Source organism: Falco peregrinus, chromosome 6, assembly GCF_023634155.1.
Source record: "Falco peregrinus isolate bFalPer1 chromosome 6, bFalPer1.pri, whole genome shotgun sequence".
Taxonomy (NCBI): Eukaryota; Metazoa; Chordata; class Aves; order Falconiformes; family Falconidae; genus Falco; species Falco peregrinus.
The window spans coordinates 63,505,031-63,524,049 of NC_073726.1; the positions used below are offsets into that span (position 1 = coordinate 63,505,031).

A 19,019-nucleotide genomic window follows, 5' to 3' on the forward strand; every position below is an offset into this window, starting at 1 on the left:
CGTTACAGGTAGCCCACAGCTAAGTTTACCATACCCCCTTTTTTCCTGTTGTGTAAGCATTAAGGTACAGGAATGTTTTGTAACGTGATTTCAATGATGCTTTTGTATTTTTCAGAAGATCCAGGGTCATTCAGTGCTTGTTATTTTTACATATATTCCAAGTGTGGCCCTTCACCACTCCAAGCATGCATGTGGGCACAGAAACCGTGTCTTCACTGTCATTTCTCACTATTTCTTGGATGCTTGACTGTGGGGGAAGACTCTTTATCTTCACAACCTGCACGACCAAGGCCTTGTCCTGAAGCCGTGCTGGTGCCCATACCGGCGCGAGTCAATGCGGGCCCCCTCAGCGGCACGGACGCTTTGCAGAACAAACCACGCAATCCCTGGCAAAGCCCGTGCGTTTCTCCTCCGGGATCACCCGGCCCGCACGCTGCCCGGCCGCAGGCAGGGGTGGCGGCGGCGAGGGGGCGAACGCCCGCCCTCCCCCGGATTGCGCCTCCCATGCTGCACCGCGCGGGAGAGGCGGCTGCGCGCGCGCAAGCCCCGGGCACGGCCCCGCTGCCGCTCGCGGCGGGGTTTTGCTTCCGGGCCGAGGCGGAGAGGCCGCGAGCGGCGCGGCGGCGCTTCCGGAGTGCGGCGGGAGGCGCCGCGGCCCGGCTGCGTGCTGCCGGGCGCGGGGCTGCGCTGCGGCCGGCGGCGCCGCGGGGATGGACGAGGACGGGCTGCCCATTGTGGGCTCCGGCATTGACCTCACCAAGGTACGGGCGGCGCTCGCCTGCGGGCCCGGAGCTGTCCCGTTGCCTGGCCCGGCCGCGGCTGCGCTGGCCCTGGTGCTGGGCGAGCCCAGGCCGCCCCCGCCACGCTCCGCTGCCCAGCGGGGCCACCCCTGAGCACGGCCGGGCGCCCGGGGCCGGCCGGGGCGCGCCGCTGCGGGCGGGAGGGCGGCAGGGCGAGCTGCGGGTGTCGCGCCGGGGCTGCCGAGGCGGTGCCGCCAGCACCCGCTGCCTCCGCAGCAGCCGCGCAGGTCCCGCCGCGGGGCCTCGCCGCCAGCCGTGCCCCAGGGCGCCGCGGGCTGCTCCAAGGGCGCTTCGCTGCGCCTCTTCCGCTGGCCTTACAGGTAACGGCTAAGCCGTTTCACTCTTAAAACTGTGAGGCAAATGCCGTGCGAAGCTGCTTGTTCATGGCTTTCAGTGATGCAGAAACACTTTTTTAGCTTTGTTTCTCGACTATAGAGCATAAAGACGGTTTGCTTCCAGCTGCCACGGTGGCCGTTCCATCTTTTGTGCTACCCCATAAATTTCTGAGGTCTTAAGCACCGTTTGACAGGTTCAGAACTACGGTATTGAGCTTCAGCAAACCTTGCCATACAGGGGCACAGGCTGAAAACTTGAGATAGTAGCAACAAAGTCACACAAAGAATAAGGACATCTTAAGACTGGTGAAGTGTAGCAAATGACTGCGCTGACAGATGAAAGACCAAAGAGGTGAAGACCAGAGACTCACCGTAATCACACACTGTTGTTCAGGGCAGCTGAAGCTTGGCTGCAAGTGGTTTTGCTTGTAAATCCTTCACTGTAACCAACTGCAATTCAATACAGTGATTTCCTATGTGAAGTTTAAGACAAACAATTGTCCAAGGTGATTAACCCTGAGGTGCTGTAATTTTATACGTAAACATTTGTGTGAATGTTCCTGATTCCAGTCTTGTGTAATGGTGTAAATAAAAATGCCAACTGACTGTTACATTATGAGCACCAGCCTTTTTTTTTTGACAAATGTATCATTCTACCTTTTAGTCTGAGAAGTTTGTGTGCATCAGATCTCACTTGGCGGAGTGACACTAAAGTGTAATTTTAGGGTAGTCTGGACTTGCAAATAAGTAGTATAGGTGGCCACTAAAAATTGAGACAGCAATTTCACTACTCTCCGTTTTTTTTTATTTTAATGTTGGTTGTAACTATTTGTCTGGATAAGTCTGCTTTTCCTTCTTAAGCTTCAGAAGGAAAAATTCTGATTTCCTCTGTTTTTTAAAAATGTTAGCACTTAATTTCAGGAATGTTGTTAATTTCATCTGAAAATGTTTTCTTAAATAAGATAACAGACCTTAATATATGGGGATCTTGTCTTTTCTGTGTATCCTGCAACTTTTCAACAGTCATGTTAGTAGACTTTTAGTGAAAAAGGATTTGTATACTGTATATGTATATATATCAAAAAATGGTTTGTATATATATATATGCATTTGTAGCAAGTGCACTTAAGGCAGATTTCTAAAATAATTTCTTCTAAAACTTTTACATTTTTTTAACAGGTCTTTGAATCCAAATGTGGCAATTGACATCTATGTATAATCTAATTTTCTTATATTATTTAATGCAGGTTCCTGCTATTCAGCAGAAAAGAACTGTAGCATTTCTAAACCAGTTTGTGGTTCACACAGTGCAGTTTCTCAACCGCTTTTCTACTGTTTGTGAAGAGGTATGTTTATTATTTTCCCAGATGTCAATTTATACAATGGAAAAAAAATTCTAGAAATAAGAGCCATTCACTTAAATATTTTTGATGCAGTAATAGTGGTAGCTTAAACTGGAAAATTTAATCTGCTTTCTGTTCAGGTTTCTCTTGAGAAAGTGCTTAAGACAGTTGGGTTTTTTTCCCCAAGATGCCCAAGTGAACTGCTGATTATACCACACCTAATCCTGTTTCCTCAAACTTTTGCATTTGGCACTGCCTTTGAACTTTTTGATACATGGAATTTGTTCTGAGCAGCTCTGTCTGTGGAGATCATCTTGTTTTGGAAGAAGGATGCCATATTCCTATGGTGCTGCATCCATTTTGACAGTCAGTATCCCCCTCATCTGTGTCTTTGGATATAGCATCAGAACTTGCTTTCAGATTTTACCCCCTGTAATTTAAAAGGGTGTTACACTAAGCTCTGAATGTAAATAATTTTGATGTGGAAGAAAAGACATTTTTGGCAAGTGATTAGTATGGAACATGAAGCAGTTAATTTTAGTGTCTTGTAAACAAAAGAAAAATAAAAATATTTAGTGTTAATAAGTTTTTTGTGGTGTCTTCAGCATCAATGGAAACATACCAGACCGACAGGACTAGATTTGCCTACTGAACAGGACAAGAGTGCTTCCTCGTAGGAAGAGTGTTTTCTAATGCGGCTTTGAGCTTAACCTTTTTGTCATTAGTGGTTTCTTTGTAACTGTTCACTAGTTTATTCAACAAAGACTACTATACAGCCCTGGCCAGCAGGGCTGGGGCAGCAGTCAAATACAATTAGACTAAGCCGTGTAATCTGAGAAATTCTGTTGTTAGTGAAGTTTAGAGCCAGACCCGTGACAAGTATAAAATTTGACTACCACATCAACGTATAGAGCTTCAGAGGAAAAAAATAATTACTTTTTTTTCCTAGATTTTTAAACTTACTGTAATTTGATATGTGGGATGGTGTAACTGCCTGGTGATGCTGTTGTCAGTTGTCCAAAACGTGGTTGTCACATGATCGCAATATTACCTATTATATAGGCACTGTGGAAGTCAGAACACATATATTTAAAACCATCTTGAGCATGCAGCAACTCTGTGAAGTCTACTTAATAAAACATCACTGGTTAACCTAAATGTGTTGTTACCCCAGAAACTAAATGGTTGCTTTCTAAATTCCTTGAAAAATTTTTTTGTATTTAGAAAGTGCAGAATTGTTTTTAATGTGAAAGGTCCCAGTGTAAATCAACAGAAGCCAAGAAATTCAAAATTAGGGCTGACACTGTCCTTAACTCTAGATTTCTTTCTCTAGTCAAACTCACCCATAAAGTTATGTAACTGTCTTGTACATCTTTCCTCCCCTTTCCCCAGCAACATGTAGGGCACATAGTTCTTTTCAATAGGAACAAACTCCTCATGAACAAAAAGCCATCTGTAAATAAGTTGGTGCACTATCCAAAAAGACTAATTCCTGTCAGTCTCTTTTTACTTTTTCTAGCATATTGGCAGAACTGCCATTTTCTTGGGGTGTTAAAGTTCTGCTTCAGAGCCAGGCAGAATCTTGCCAGTGTGCCAGAAAGCTGTCAGAGTGGTACATATCTGCCAGCCAGCATGCTAGCCAACTTCACTTGGACAGGTCTGGTGGAGTATGGTAGTGATTAGTTAAAAGAGTGACAGTTCTTATAGAGTAATGTAGAAAAAGTTAAGTTGTCTTTTTTTAAAAAAAAAAAAGTGTTAAAATTTGATCGAGGTACACCTGGAGCATGTAAAGTTGGTGAGTTCTGGTTCACTATGCATTTTGACTTTCAGTCACCTGCTGTATTCTTTATCAGATTTTTTTACTTTGTATTTGCTCAGTTACATACATACACTTCATATCTTTTCACCTTCCACATTTGGAAAAAGCTTTGGAGAAAGTTGGTTTGTAAACTGTGAGGGTACAGTATGTCTACCATTATTCTCCAGTTGCCCAAAGTAATACCCTATTTACTTTGGCTTTCCTTTGTGCATAGTCTGTCTTCATTTCTGTTATTCATTATTTGGGAAAACTAACTGCCTAGTAAGATTACTTAAAATTTGAACCATTGTAGCTACTGTACTAAAAAGGGATATCGTTGCTTCATTTATTTTGAAATGTTATCATTTCACTTATACTCTATTCTGCCTTCACCAGGTAGAAGACAAAAGTGATTTTTTTTAGCTAGATGTGAACCATTTTATATGTACAAGTGCCTAGGGGAGTGTTTATGTGTTCAATTTTTTTTTCTATTCTAGAAATTATCAGCACTCTCTCTCCGTATCCAACAAATTGAAACAACACTCAATATTTTGGATGCAAAGGTTTGTATGTGTACAGACTTTGTCTTCTAACGGTGACAGCCTCCTGAGTTACATGAACTAGCTTCCTGATCATAGTCTAAATTGATCAAATAAGTTTTCATAATGATTCGAAGGAGCTAATATAAAATGCTTACATGGCAATTTCTCTCTTTGCATGTCTTGCCACTTATATTGTGTAACATTTAAACATGTAGTTGATATGGAAAAAAGGAACCAACAGCACATAGTGGAAATGTTGGTTCGGTCTCAAACATACTGAACAGGAAAGGAGCACTTGGATCTTGAGAGGGCAGCTGAACTCTATGGCAATTTTATGGTTGATTTTATGTTTGGTTTTAAGAAAATGGAGAGAAGTTTTCCAATATTAAAGTTATGTTGCAGGGTTGTGGTATGAAATTGCATTTGCCATGCAAACTCTAGTAAGAAATGCTACTCTCTTTGTACAAGCGAAATATCTTTGTGTTACCAGACTATAAGGTTCTCAACTGGTATAAGTAGCTAGACAGAGCCTTTGTAAATCTTCTGGTATTGAAATGTGACCTGAATTGGATCTAAGGTAATACAATGTGTCTGATGTATCTTTAGCTAAAATGACAAAAGGATATAATCTATACTCAGATATGATCATTTAAGTTGCTAGAAGAAAACAAACAAACAAACTGGAAACAAATACCAAAGCCCAAACACCCACTGTAAAGGTTTAACCAGTCCTTCTTTAAATAATGATGGAAGCAGTTTTGGTTGTCTTTTCTGGGAGCAGGGATAGGACATTTTGAAACCATTCATTAAGATCTTTGTGAAGAAAATACTGTAGTAGTACAAACAGTGCTTACTAACTCTTATTTATTTCAAAGTATTTAGGAATAATCAGTATTGATCATTTTTATAGAATTCTTCATAATCATGGTAAACAGAATTTCCTTCAAGTAGATATGTAACGTATTTAATATCCACTCTCAGCATTTCCTTAAAAATGTGTGAAAGATGTAGAAGATTGCAAAATCTGTAACCAGTCACCCATCTGTTAGATAACAGAGCTTTTCTTGTTAACGATTTCTTTCACTGTAGGGGAAGTAGCAGAGAAGATGGCCTGGCTCTTGTGGGGTTGATAAAGCGCAGCTGGAAAGGTGTTGAAGCCTTTCCTGCGCTGCAGTGCTGTTAACAGCGAAAGCTCCAATGCAGTGTTTTGGGTTTTTTGTTGTAGAAGCCACCTGAATAAAATTATTTTTTTCCCCTCCCAATCAAAATATGAAAACTAGTGATAAAAAGTTATGATTATACTAATGTGAAAACTACCTGGGGAATATGTGGTAAGCAGCATGCTGCAGATTTTATTGTACACATAGACTTAATGTTCATTGCTTATTTGATAATGTTTTGTACATTTAGTTATCCTCTATTCCTGGCCTAGAAGATGTCAGATTTGAAGTGTCCAGTGCAAATATGAATAGCGTTACAAATGGTCCTATGGCACAGACTACTGTGGATCAACAGACAGCTGTATCACCTCAGTCTGGAGTGAGTAATGAAGCATAACTAACAGATTGAAGGAATATACCTCTCTGTGTCCAGTGTCTCTCTTTCTAGTCTTATTTGAAATAGTTAGAAGCAAGCCTATTGGAAGAGAGAAATCAACTGTAAAGATCTAAAACTGCGTTTTTCACTAATGAAACTGTTCTAACGAGTGATTTAAAACAAAAAAGTCACTTGTTAAAAAAGTATCTCCTTTCTTGAATTTGTGGCTTAAATAATTAGAACTAACTCAAATCTAGTGGTAAATGTCTACTTCCTCTTCTTCAATCACACTAAAATATGAATGTGAATTACATGAGGGTTCTGGGAAGGTCATGAATGAAAGTAAGTTTGAATCACATGACTCCAGCTCTTCTCTGCCTTCTTTAGAATGTGAGCTTTCAGCTGAAATCAGAGTTTCTAGCATACTTTATTTTAAAGAGGTTGCTACATGAATATTTTCTGTATATTACCATCTATGTACAGAAAATGCCAGCTTATAATAAAGTGATCGATATTAAGATCCTATCCCTGCAATTAATTTTTTGTTGGGTTATTGGGGGGTTTTTTATGTATGTGTGTGTTTGGTTGTTTTTTTAACCCAGATTTAAATCCTGTGATCACCACTTCACTAGGGGAGACTTTCTGGCTCATTTGTACATGGGGTTCTTTCCCCAGTTTCCTACAATAGTTTCTTTTCTTGGAATCTCCAAGTCCAGTCTCTGCTTGTTCTCTTATTTGGTGGAAGTTGTCGTGGAGCAGCCTGTTAAAGGTTGTAACTCTTCAGCCAGCAGCGTGGGAGACAGAATAGACAGTTAGCATTCCATGTTTCAGCCATGTTAGAGAATGACTCCTGGTTATTTTGTTTTCTTTAAAATGTTCCTCCTCTTAGATACTGAAGTAGGAACAAATACTCCTGAAATGAGGTTTCCAGTGCTGCTTTCAGATGGTTAGTTTAATAGCAAACATTCTCTTGTCATTTTCTTCTTTTTTTTCTAATTCTTTACTCTCAAGGATTCTTTTGATTTCATTATGATATCCTTGAGATTAATGCTTTATACTGAAAACTATAGTTTAAAAATTATATGATCTGTACGAAACCTTTCTTATGGAATCAAGTAAATATTTTGAGTAAAAAATGCATTAGACCACTAGAAGAGATATGTAGAAATAATCCTTAAAAATATATATATGTATAAAGTGAACATTTAGATTTAGTTCTGTTTTATTCATTAAATACAACAAACTTCAGAGTGCTATTATAGGTGGGTTTTTCTCATGTATTTTGCTTAAAATTGTGACTAAAAGTAGAAAGTCACACTTGTAACTGCAGATAGTAAGAGCTGAGTTTTGTGTATTCATTCATCTTGGAAATATTTAATACTACGAGTGAGAATAATCTAGATGAAGAAGAGTTGCACTTTACCCTTAAATTACAGATTTTATGGTTTGAAGTCTCCGTGCTTCTGCATACCTAACCATTAAAGTGTTCTCTTTGTACACAGAAGAACAATATACATGAAGAAGGGTTACAGAAAACAGAGGTAGTAACAGAAAATGTCAGAACTGTGGCCAAGGATCCTCAATATGCCAGATATCTCAAAATGGTACAAGTGGTAAGTCAGTTGTCTTATCATTCTTTATGTACTTAGTTATTTTTAGGTGGAATGTCACACACATCAAAGTGAATGTAAGTGAACATTAGATGTCTGAAGACATCTATTGCAACAATAATCTTTAAGCTAGGATAAGATCATAATATTTCTAGCACATCTCTAATAAATGAATTGATGTAATACATTCCCTCAGCCAGCTTCAGGCAAGGTCTTTCTACAAAATTTTGCCAATATACTTCTGAACTGAAGGTGTGAAGATGTGTAAATGCAGACAGAAGTTGCCACTGAAAGTGTAGTTATTCTGGTAGAATTGGTATCATTCCCTACACACAGACATGATTACAGTTTGATTTTGCTGTAGGGTACAAAATACAGCTTTGCCCATGTACTCAAGAGCATGAGTATTTGGTATTTCTGTAGGGTTCAAAATAGAGATACAAGAATTGCTTCACTACTTGGTTCCACATCAGTTTCCTGTTATTCATGATGCAGGTTTTGCTTACCTCTTTATATGTGGGCTGTTCTACAGATAAGTAGGAAATAAATGAATGTAATCTCAATATTTACATGTGTGAAAACTAATGAAGGAGTGAAAAGGTGAATGGGAGACTCGGTGACATTTTTTAAGAGCTCTTTTTTTCATGTCCACAAAATTAAAAATGAGATTGGAAACAGAAAAAACCTGGCTTTATTTTCAAGCTGTCAGTGGAAATTTTCCTCTAAAATAAATATTATAATTCTGGAAAATGTGACTATGTCATAGTATGAGTAAAATGTTGCCTATGTTAAAACTAACTTCATAGTTTTATTCCCTCTTCAAACAAATTATTACAATTGGTGTGCTTGGTACTTTGGATGACACTCCAGACCTTATTTTTCATTTGAATCACAAATTGTCACTTTATGGGTAGCTTATTACAAGCCATTTGGGAAACCTGGCAGTGGGGTAGTAGCAGAGAGTAGAACACTATGTTATTTTTTTATGCCAGACTTGAAAGTGGATGTGAAAGAGCTAGATGGTCTAATTGCTTTGACTTTTTTTGTGTGTGACTGCTAGAGGAGTGAGATCTCACCTTCTGCATTTGTACTTTGTACTGGCAGTTCCTGGTGGTTCCTCTGCCAGTTGTAAACAGTGTGGTAAAGTCAGACTAACATACTACACACTGATGCGTGGTTTTGTATTTGCCAAACTTGTCTTGTCATCCAGTCAGGTATTTTAGTTAGTGTCATTTATTTGCCCAAATTAAGCTTCTAGCTGAAGATTTGTTTGAACTAAACATTTATTTATTGTTCACAATATTTTTATTTTTTAAGAACTAGCACTATGAAGACATATTTCTTTTACACTAAACATAGCTGTTCTGTGAGATAGTAACAAACTCATTTCAATGAAGTGCGGTTGACCGTACTAAATTCGTAATTTTTAAAATATACAATAATATTCAAGCAAACCTTACAAAGGCAATATTGTATTTGCTACAACAAATGTTCAGAACACTTCTGTGGACAGTTTGAGAGGAGCAGTCTATGACTTCAGATAAACAACATCTTTAAATAACAAATATGACTGCATAGATGCCAAGATACTGACTGGCCTGATACAGATGGGTCCTTTCAAGCACTGAAATAAAAACCAAACATGGAGAGTGCACTGATCTTCAGGAATTGCCAGCACTTAGAGTATTTGACCTCTTTCTGCACTATGAAGAACCAAAACCTATTTTGCAACAAGATTGCTACTTGCACTCTGGCTTCTCCAGGACCTGCATGCTTCCCGGGCTGCAGGGCCAGGCTGGGAGTAGGGCTGGCTTACACTGTGTTGAATGTGGTGATTTGGATTATTTAAAATCTTAACTGAGCAGAGACAAATGCGATGGAAATTTAGTATTTTCTCCTCTGTTAGAAAAGTGCACTTTTGCCATTTCAGTGGACCTGTATGGTCCGTGTAGTTACTGTTTATATTTAATATACTTCCTGTTTTATTTTAGTAAGATTTAGGGTCACAGCAGTGTTAACCTCTGATTTGCCAGATTCTGCTTTGCCTGATCTGACTCAGTCTTGCTTTCACTTGGTTTGAATTGATGCATAAACACTTCATCAGTGATTTCTGAGCTGGGGAAAGAAACCCTAAGAGCAGTCAAGTGAGGGAAAAAGCATTAGATAGTTTGAGATGGTGTATAGGCACACAATTCCTGGTGTCCAAATCTGTTACTAGAATAAGTGAATATTTTAAACTGTCATGAAATGCTCAAATGCTTTCCCCTTTGTAGTGTACATTAGTTGTGAATTACTGAGAAATTCTTTATTACAAGCTAATACCTTACAACTATTTGAGTCACATTTTTCCTGATATGCCTGATAGGTTGTTAAAACTATGTACCTGTCTGTGTGCTATTCCAGAATCTTCATGCACAAGTCTTGATTGTGATTCTTGCTGTGAAACTGCACAAGGAAAACACAGTAAGACAGCTAGCTCAGCTCTCACTTTGCCAGGTTAGCAACTGTCACTAGTACCACATGCTTCTCTGGAACATTAGTCATGGCTGCCCTTTATTTTATCACTATTTTACTTACGTTGGACAAAAGATATTTGTCCTGTGCCAAAACAGTGCTACACTACTTTTTATTTAGGTTGTGAGGCCTCTGCTGACTTTCCTTGACCACCAGTAGCTGTGTCTCTTGGAAATCAGAAATTATAGCATCCTTCTTCCTTGTTTGTTTTCCTTGTTTCCTTTTCTTTTTTCCTTTCTTTTTCTTTGTTTTTTCTTTTTTTCTTTTTTTCTTTCTTTTTTTTCCTTTTTTTTAATTTTTTTTTTCTAACTATCTTGGCATGCAGTGATCCAGGTGGTATTTCTGATGGTTTGCAACAGGGGATGGCAAAGCAACAAGTTATCTTTGAGCAACTCTAGTGGAAACATAGGAGCAGTTTGTTGGAATGTGTCTTGTAAGACGACGTGGGTCAAAGTGTTCTTGGATACGCAATCCATGATGAGGGGATGCTTAGGTGTTGCTGAGTAAAATAAAGTACAGAAGCTGTGGAAGAACTTGCAGTGAAAGGAAGGAATTTTTTTAACACATATAGTTGGCTAAAATCTGTCCACAAGTCATAGAAGATTCAAGCCTGACTGTACAGGCACTTTGTATTCAGTAGAATCACTTTTAAATTGCGCTCCTGTTCTCATGTCCTGTTTGCCTTTTTCTGCATGCTTTTTAAAGACTTTTCCAATTTTTAGCTCTGCGTTAAGGTATTCTTCTGGAGTGGTAGTAGATGCATCTTCTGTTTTGCTCCCTCTTTGGCTATACCTTTAGCATGTCCAAGTGTTCTTCATCTGTCTAGCACAACCATTCTCTTCTGTCTTTGTGCTACTCTGTTCTTTCTTCACGTTCTCATCCATACATATCACTTCAGCTTCCTGGTTTTGTCTGCATGAATTGCAGATCTATCTGCCCATTCCTGATTCTTTCCCTGCAAATTTCTGTAGAAGTTTTGCCATAAATATGAGAAGGATTAAAAGGGCTTTTGATCTCAGTCATTTCTCGCCTCTAGGTTCATACTGATGGCAACTGAGATTATCATTCCATGCTTTTGTTCAACAAATGACATGCATAAATTTGTATGAAAGTGTAACCTAAAAGAACCTGTGGAATTTAGTTCACCTGTTTGTGTTCAGTAGTTTCATATTATTCTTCCTCCTCCTACACAGGGTGTTCCTGTAATGGCAATACGAAACAAAATGATTTCTGAAGGGCTAAATCCAGATCTTCTCGAGTAAGTAATATGCAACTCTCAGTAGGGCTGGAATGCAACTGTGTGTTTAAAAAACTTGGAAAAAAGTTTGCTTAGAAGAGCTTGTTTATGGTATTTTGAATCTAAATGATGAGCATTAAAATAGGTTTTGAAGTCTTCTGTGAGAGGTGGTTTAAGCATTTTGTATGTCTGAATAGGGCCATCAGGGCCAAAGGGGGAGCCATGCTGTCTCAAGTTCGGGTTTTTTCAGTATTGTCTAGCCCAAGGCAAAGCCCAGGAAATAGAGACTGGGTAAGTACTGCACTCTCCCAAACAGAAAGTTGTAGGACTTTACTATTAAGACTTGAGAGGAAATGGAAGGACTTCTTCCAAGCCAAGCAGAGGGGATGCAGTTCAAGGAAAAAGATACTGCAATGACAAGGTAACATTTGACAACGTTCATTTAGTGATGAGAAATCAGGTAATACGTCAGTAGCCATTTTCACTGTACTGTTAAGAATATGAGGGTTTTCCCAGATATTTTCTTTCAACACTTCAATACCAAAATACCATCATTGTAGAGTAGTAAGAACAAAACCTATTTTATTTTGCTGGATGCATGAGGGACAACGCAGCAGTTTCCCGCTTCCCTCAGTAGATGGAATGTACAACTTGATTTCAACATCGACAGTGTAAATTGAAGTCAGCAGTTTGAAATTGTGACTGATTGAGCTAACCTGTTGTGAAGACTACTAAGAATAGATACTCATTTTCAAAGCTACGTGTCTGACTATAAGCATGAATTTTAGGCTTATTTTAGATTTGACATGTAATTTAGTTTTACTGTACTATTTCACAGAATTTGTTAAACTGATGAAAATACTTTCATTCTTACATTATAGCCACTAAAATGTTCAATACGGTTTTGCATCCTCTTCAGAAAATGTCAATGTATTAGAAAGTCTGCTTCTCCTTTCCAGTGAAGTCTTTTTACATTTTGGAAAGGCTTATTCTGAAACCAGCAACTTGTTTAACAAAATAAATAAAAATATAGGAAAACTGAAGTATCGTCGTAGGTTGAGTCACTTTATCTCCCAGCTACTTCCTGGTTTCTGAATGAGCCTAAAGTAGTTATTCCTCATTTAATATTTTTACCAATTGAATGAGAAATAAGTAAAAGAACGCAAGTAAGAACGTGTGCAAGTGTTACATGTGTTGTATTTTTTACTCTGCATTTCTGATCCATGCCTTTCTGTAAATGCTGCTATTCATGTTTGGGTGGATTATTGTAGTAGATAAAAATAAGGTAATAGGTTAAAATTTCAAAAACTTTAAAAAAGTACCTGCTTTTGAATTGTCTGTTTTGGGCTAAGACAGAAATGTTATTGCTGTGAATTGGGGCTCACAGAATATGTTTGGGGTCAAAGATTCTGTGCAACAGTAAGGCTTAGGCGGATTTTCTTTAAAATGTTAATGGTTTGAAAACTGTATACAAATCTACATGGTTAAAGAAAGCTAATTATTTGGCAAGGTGCACACCACACAATATTTTAAGGAGTCAGGGATGACGCTTCTTTTAATTTTCTTGCTTCCTTGTCTCAATATCATAGACTTTTTTAAAAATATGTATCTTGCCATTCACACCACATTTCTTGGGTCTTCAGGTTCCTTAGTCACTCCTTCCTGCTCACTCAGTCCCAGTGGAAATTAGGAAAACGTACATATCGCTATCGCTGTATGCTCAGTCAGTTCCTGCACACTCTCCCAGCTATTAACCAGTGACTGAGCGTGTGTTTTTGTGTGGCTGCAGAGATGCTAATTCTGATAATATGGATTTGTTTATACTGTCTTCCTTCAGCTGTTTTACTTCTGTTACTGCTCCTTTCTCAACTTTTTGCAGTTTAATAACTCCCTATTCTATCAAGCTCCCAATTTATCTATTTTTAACTTTTGTTTCTTATCCTTTCTCTCTTCTCCTTATAAAATGCTGAGAGGGTTTGTCCTGCTCTTACGAACTAAAGGAATTCATTGCCATCTTCCTTTCCTTACTAGAGGCGAGTTTTTGCACTGGTCTCTCCAGATCACATGTCTTTGCACAGTTCTTCTGTTTTGTCATTACCACGGCAACAAGGAATAATACCGTGAAGTGGTATTTACATAAGAAAGCAAACTCTTTGATTTATTTTAGAGGTGTGCAGGGGGGAGAGGGAAGGCTCTTTCGCATTTCTGTAATGCACTTCTCATTTTTTGTGCCCAAAATGTTTAGAAACACTTCAAAAGTACCTTAGGGATTTCCAACAGAAATTATAATAAACAGAACTAAAGTTGGAAAAGAAATTCTGTAGCATGACACACAGAGGTAGTCCCAAGATAAATATCAACAGGATGAATAATACAATTGTCAGCTTATTTTAATATTTTATCAAAGAGAGCAGTTAACTATCATACAGGAGCCTAGTTTCTGTGAAGATCATTCTTCCCCAAGTGTAATTGCCTGTTTATTTTCTACCTTGGTTTCAGAATTGACCAGGCTCAGTCCTGCTTGTATTGTCAAACTTACTGCATACTTAGGAGGGACGCTCCAGGGAGAGACAGCATCTTCAGTCAGTAGTGTTAGTCTGTAGATGACTTGCTTCTGTCCCCTTCATTCCCAATAGATCCCCCTGTGCAAATGTTTTGATGTGATGTTTAGATCCATCTTAAATTCTCTTCAAAACTAAGCACAAGAGGTCGGATCATTTATAGTCAATAAAAATCCCATGGCTGCTCTTGCATGTCAAATTTAACCCAAAGTTCTAGCCAAATTCCACTCTGAGTAATTCTTTTTTGCTTCTCTAAATTATCCCTGCAGTTTTAGTTGGATACAATATTGTTCATTTCCTGTGTTATTTTTTTCATGTACTATTTACACTGCTTAATAGTGTACAGCGTGTTCCTTTCAGCCCTAGAAACTCTGAAGATTGAAAAATATTGAATTAATCAGTATTGCCTGCTTTCAACTTGTTCTACAAGTGTTTGCCACTTCTTGGTGATCTGTCAGTATTTCCGATAGCCTCAAAGATTTGCATTCAAATCGACGTCTACAGAGTTTTGATGTCCTGTGAGTTACAGTTTCTAGTGCTTTTCAGTTGTAAGTGAAGCAATACCAGTGAGATGAGAGTTTGTAAACTGTAAACAGTTAATGTGTTAAATGTTTTGGAAATAAAGTGCATGCAATTGTAGTGAAAGGACATTAACATGACATGCTAAGTTGCTTGTGTTCTCAGCCACCTTCTGGGAGTTACAACATAGAACATTTTTGTTGCCTGCAGGACCCCGGATGCCCCTGTGCCTGCCTGGGGAGATGATGGGAAAGCAGAAGACAGTTCCGATAGTGAATCTTCATTTAGTGATTAAAGAGACTGATTTCAGCCTTTGGAAACCTCTGTTAAGTGCTAATGTGTTTGGAGCTTTAGCAGACAGTGGTTTTCTGTGAGTCACATGAGTGACATGGTTTATCTGACAGCATTTTTAAGAGCTAAGATCCTCCATGTTCTCTCCCAGAAAGTCTGAACAGGCAACGTGTTAGTGTGTTTCAACTAGAACCTTTCCACCATGAAAATGAATCGTGAGATCCTTGCAATGTTTGTGCTGCATCATTTCAGATTCCTTTCTGATTCTTCTGAAATTACTTTGTAAAACTCTAAAAATTCCACACCTCTAAACACTGCATTCTGGTCATTATTGGATTTTCTGTGCAACTCATTTAACCTGGGTTGTCTTCTTCCTGTCCCATAACTTACAGATAAAGTAACTTTTCAAAATGAAATTGTTTCATTGATGAAAGGTATTATTTTTTTCTAATGTACTATATTCTGTAGTGACACAAGAATTACGTAGAAATCAGCTATCTTATGGTGATTGCAAATCGGTGATACTCTGTTTTGAGAGAAACTAAAATACAACTGAAAATATTAAAAACCAATCTGAATCTATTTTCGAACTATGTACTGCTATTTAGTGTCACGTTAGAGTCTAATACAAAGTTGTTAAAGCAGTTCTTGCTCTTTAGAAGAGTTGATTTATCAGATTCAGGTTACAGCGGTGTAGGCAAGTGCAAACATTGCAAGATTGGTTTGAAAATGACACTGTGAAAGAAGCAAGTGACTGGGAGATTATTAATGGAATACCAGATTCTCACTGCTTGTTCATTGTCACGTGGGTCAGTAGAAACCACTTTCTGATGGCTGTTGGGCTTATTTGAAAGGAGCTGTGGCTGAGCAGTTTGCGTGGAATAAGAAACCACCTTCAAGCTGATGCCTGTGCTAATAACTCCAGCAAAGAAGCCATAATTCAGTTTGTATGATGATACAACTACCTTGCTACCTGTTGAGGTATGCATTAGGGAACAACATAAAGAAATCCACTTGGAGCCTGACTGGCCCTGAAGACTTCCCTGCAGTTACTTAATCTACTCCATGAGTCAGAAATGACATTTTATTAAAGAATCTTCTCTAATATAATTTGTTCCACGTGACATTCTTCACAATCTATTTGAATTCCCCAGGTTATTGTGATTATACCAGAATGCTGTGGGCCAGGAATCATTCACTTTCTGGTCTTTCACATTCTTCCTGAGACCAAGAAAAGACTCAAACTGAAGCTCTGAGTATATAGATTTGTAAGCTTTTATGATCGAGTCGTTATCTTCTCTCTCAGTTATTTATGCCACTTCGGTAGGTTAGCTGCTTTTTTTTCCTGTAACTTAAGCATGGCTCCCATTTCAGTCTAGCTGACATATTTAAGTTCTTCATAACCTGCAAATCAGACTAATGCCTGAATCCCTATGAAAGCATATATGCAATGGAAAATGTCTAGAGATGGCATTTCAATGATGAGTTAATTATCATTCAACAGAAACAAAAATATTAAATAATTAAAACTTGGTAAAACTTGAAAAATATTAACATATTAGCAATAAGTATTACAAAGGTAAATGTTACAGCGTTATTCCAGAAAGCATATATTAAAACACCGGTGACTTTTTAAAATCTGTCTTTGAAAACTCATTGAAGTAATCTGTTTAATTAAAGCTATGCTTTGTAAACCAAAGCTGTGGTTCTGTTTCATTTCCATATGTTGTTTTAAAGAAGTTAATGACAATTCTTCTGAAGTCTTTGCAAGTCATGTTTCTCCAAAGCTGGTTATGCTGAAGTTGCATCAATCTGCTGTCTGAAGGGGGGAGTTTTGGATATAGGGATTTGGAGTTTAACCTAAGCCATACTAGCACTCTGACTAGGGGGGAACTGAATACCCCATAGCCACTATTCTAACAAGAAAATTTAAGGAAGACTGAAATTAATGAGGACTTCAATGAAATTAATGAGGACAGTTCAGTACTCAAACTGATACGAACCTGTGTAAGAAAGTAGTGTGATTTAAAGAGTTAACTTGAGATATAGTAGTTAATTATGTTTTTTAAAAAAAAAGTTACCAAAACACATTTAAGGAGATACAACTTCAATTGTTTATCATTTGAAAGAAGCTTTTTGTGTAAAGCAATTTTAGTCTGAAAAACCTAAAATCAATTGTCTTTTACACCACTACAGACGTATTTTTATGTGGAATGAAAAAGAAAGCCTCTTAGTCTACTGTCACTTGTTAAAATGAGGGACAATTATTTGGTAATTACATATGTCACAGAATGACAATTTCATTTGTAGGCATGGTGAATTTAATTGCTTAAGACTTCTGGGTTTTTTTCAGGGTAGCTGTTTACTTTGGAACAGTGCACTCTTGGTAGGCTTGCAGAAATGTTAAGAAAAATCTTGCCACTTTTGTCTCATTTCCCACTTGAGTTGTAGCACACTGCACAGTAAAAATTCCAGTGTCTAAACTGTGAGGAACCAGGGAAAAAAAGATAAAACCTTCCTTTTTTACCTTCAGTGCATCAGCAGCCATAGTGCTTCCACCACCTTCGGAACCTCTGACCACATGAAGCGCCTCTGTTCTTGCCAGTCTCATCTGCTAAACACATCCCTGTACTCTTAGATTGTAGCCAAATTCAATCTGAGATGTTTCAGCTTAGGACACATGCTGACCCAAGAAGCTATTAAATATGGGAAGGTTGGTTTGGGACTGGATTATGTCAGCTGTGCTAGTCCTCCTTGATCTACAGCAGTTTTCTAGTGAGATGGTGCTAACCCAGAAAGTTGGAAAGTCCTTAACCGCAAACTAAATACTATAAGCAGAGAATATTCCAACTTGCTCATTATTTGCCATCTGTTTTGGAATAGAAGATGGAGGGAATATTTCAACTTGGCTGTGTAGTAATCAGATATACGTAATACTTTCAGGGAAAAAGTCCATTTTTAAGTGCCTTTGATTTTTAAAAAGCTGCTAACAGCAAAGAGCTTTTAAAGGGTGCAGTATACATTAAGGGTGTCATTCATGCACGTCTAATACACCCAAATTTTACTTGGATTTAAAATCAGCATCTGGGCCAATATTACAATTTGTAGGCATGAGAACTACTTCAGCTTGTTGCTAGAATAACTGTTGAATGTATCTGTTAACACTAATTATGTACTCAATGTTTAAACAAACTTACTTGTTTTTTAGCCCATCACTATCATCCTCATTTTGCAGGTGAACTGGAGTGCAGAATGTATAAAGGTCAGTTTCTTAAAGATATTGCAGGCATTTTAAGTGCATGTAGGTGCCTTAAGACTAGACGCATATCTGTATTTATGTAAGTGAAACCTCAAGCAAATGTCAAAGGCAAAACCAACATCTAGACATGATAATAACTTTATACTAAAGTCCTAGTTTAGAACTCTTAATCTGTTCCCTCTCAACTCTCCTGTTCAGCTACATTTAAAAAGAAAATTGTTGGTTCTTTTTCCAAGTTGGGTCTCTTCCTCTCTTGTTTTCCTTCCAGTGTCATTTACACCAGTGAGTAAGTATATAGTTTGACATTCTGTGAAAAAAAGTCATAAGCTGTAGCCTGTACTTGGGAAAAGAGAATATCCCCAAGATCAGCACTTCAAGTTGCATGTGATCAGTCGATTTTGTGTTCCCAAACGTAACGTAGCAGGAAACTGCAGTTCATCACAATCGGAAGCTTTCTAGGAATCCAGTTTTATCTCTGAAAAGCTCACACAAGGTTTCAGTATTACAATGGATTTGTCTGCAAAACAGAACATGTATTTTCTTAAGTCTTCAGAAAATGTGGCAACCTGTTGACCGAGATGCCGGCAGGTTGAATGCCTGCACTAGTGCCCAAAGCTTTATTGCCCTGATGCTTCATGTGATGTCTCCATTCGGTCCAATTCAGAGCAAAGCAG

At 38.4% G+C, this 19,019-nt stretch overlaps 1 protein-coding gene across 6 annotated transcripts; it reads left to right on the plus strand.

The window, feature by feature from the left end:
- Positions 1–574: 574 nt before the first annotated feature.
- Positions 575–16,785, plus strand: WASHC3 (WASH complex subunit 3). Of its 6 annotated transcripts, none has more exons than XM_055808079.1 (8): positions 583–761; positions 2,383–2,481; positions 4,774–4,839; positions 6,229–6,357; positions 7,860–7,967; positions 10,368–10,460; positions 11,672–11,736; positions 15,006–16,785. In XM_055808079.1, the coding sequence occupies exons 1-8, from the start codon at positions 711–713 to the stop codon at positions 15,088–15,090; spliced, it is 696 nt and encodes a 231-aa protein (XP_055664054.1). In that variant the 5' UTR covers positions 583–710; the 3' UTR covers positions 15,091–16,785. The 6 variants fall into 6 exon arrangements, with proteins under 6 accessions (XP_055664058.1, XP_055664054.1, XP_055664053.1 ...); XM_055808078.1 differs by having other exon boundaries at positions 584–761; positions 7,857–7,967; XM_055808083.1 differs by lacking the exon at positions 6,229–6,357 and having other exon boundaries at positions 575–761.
- The last annotated feature ends 2,234 nt before the right edge of the window (positions 16,786–19,019 follow it).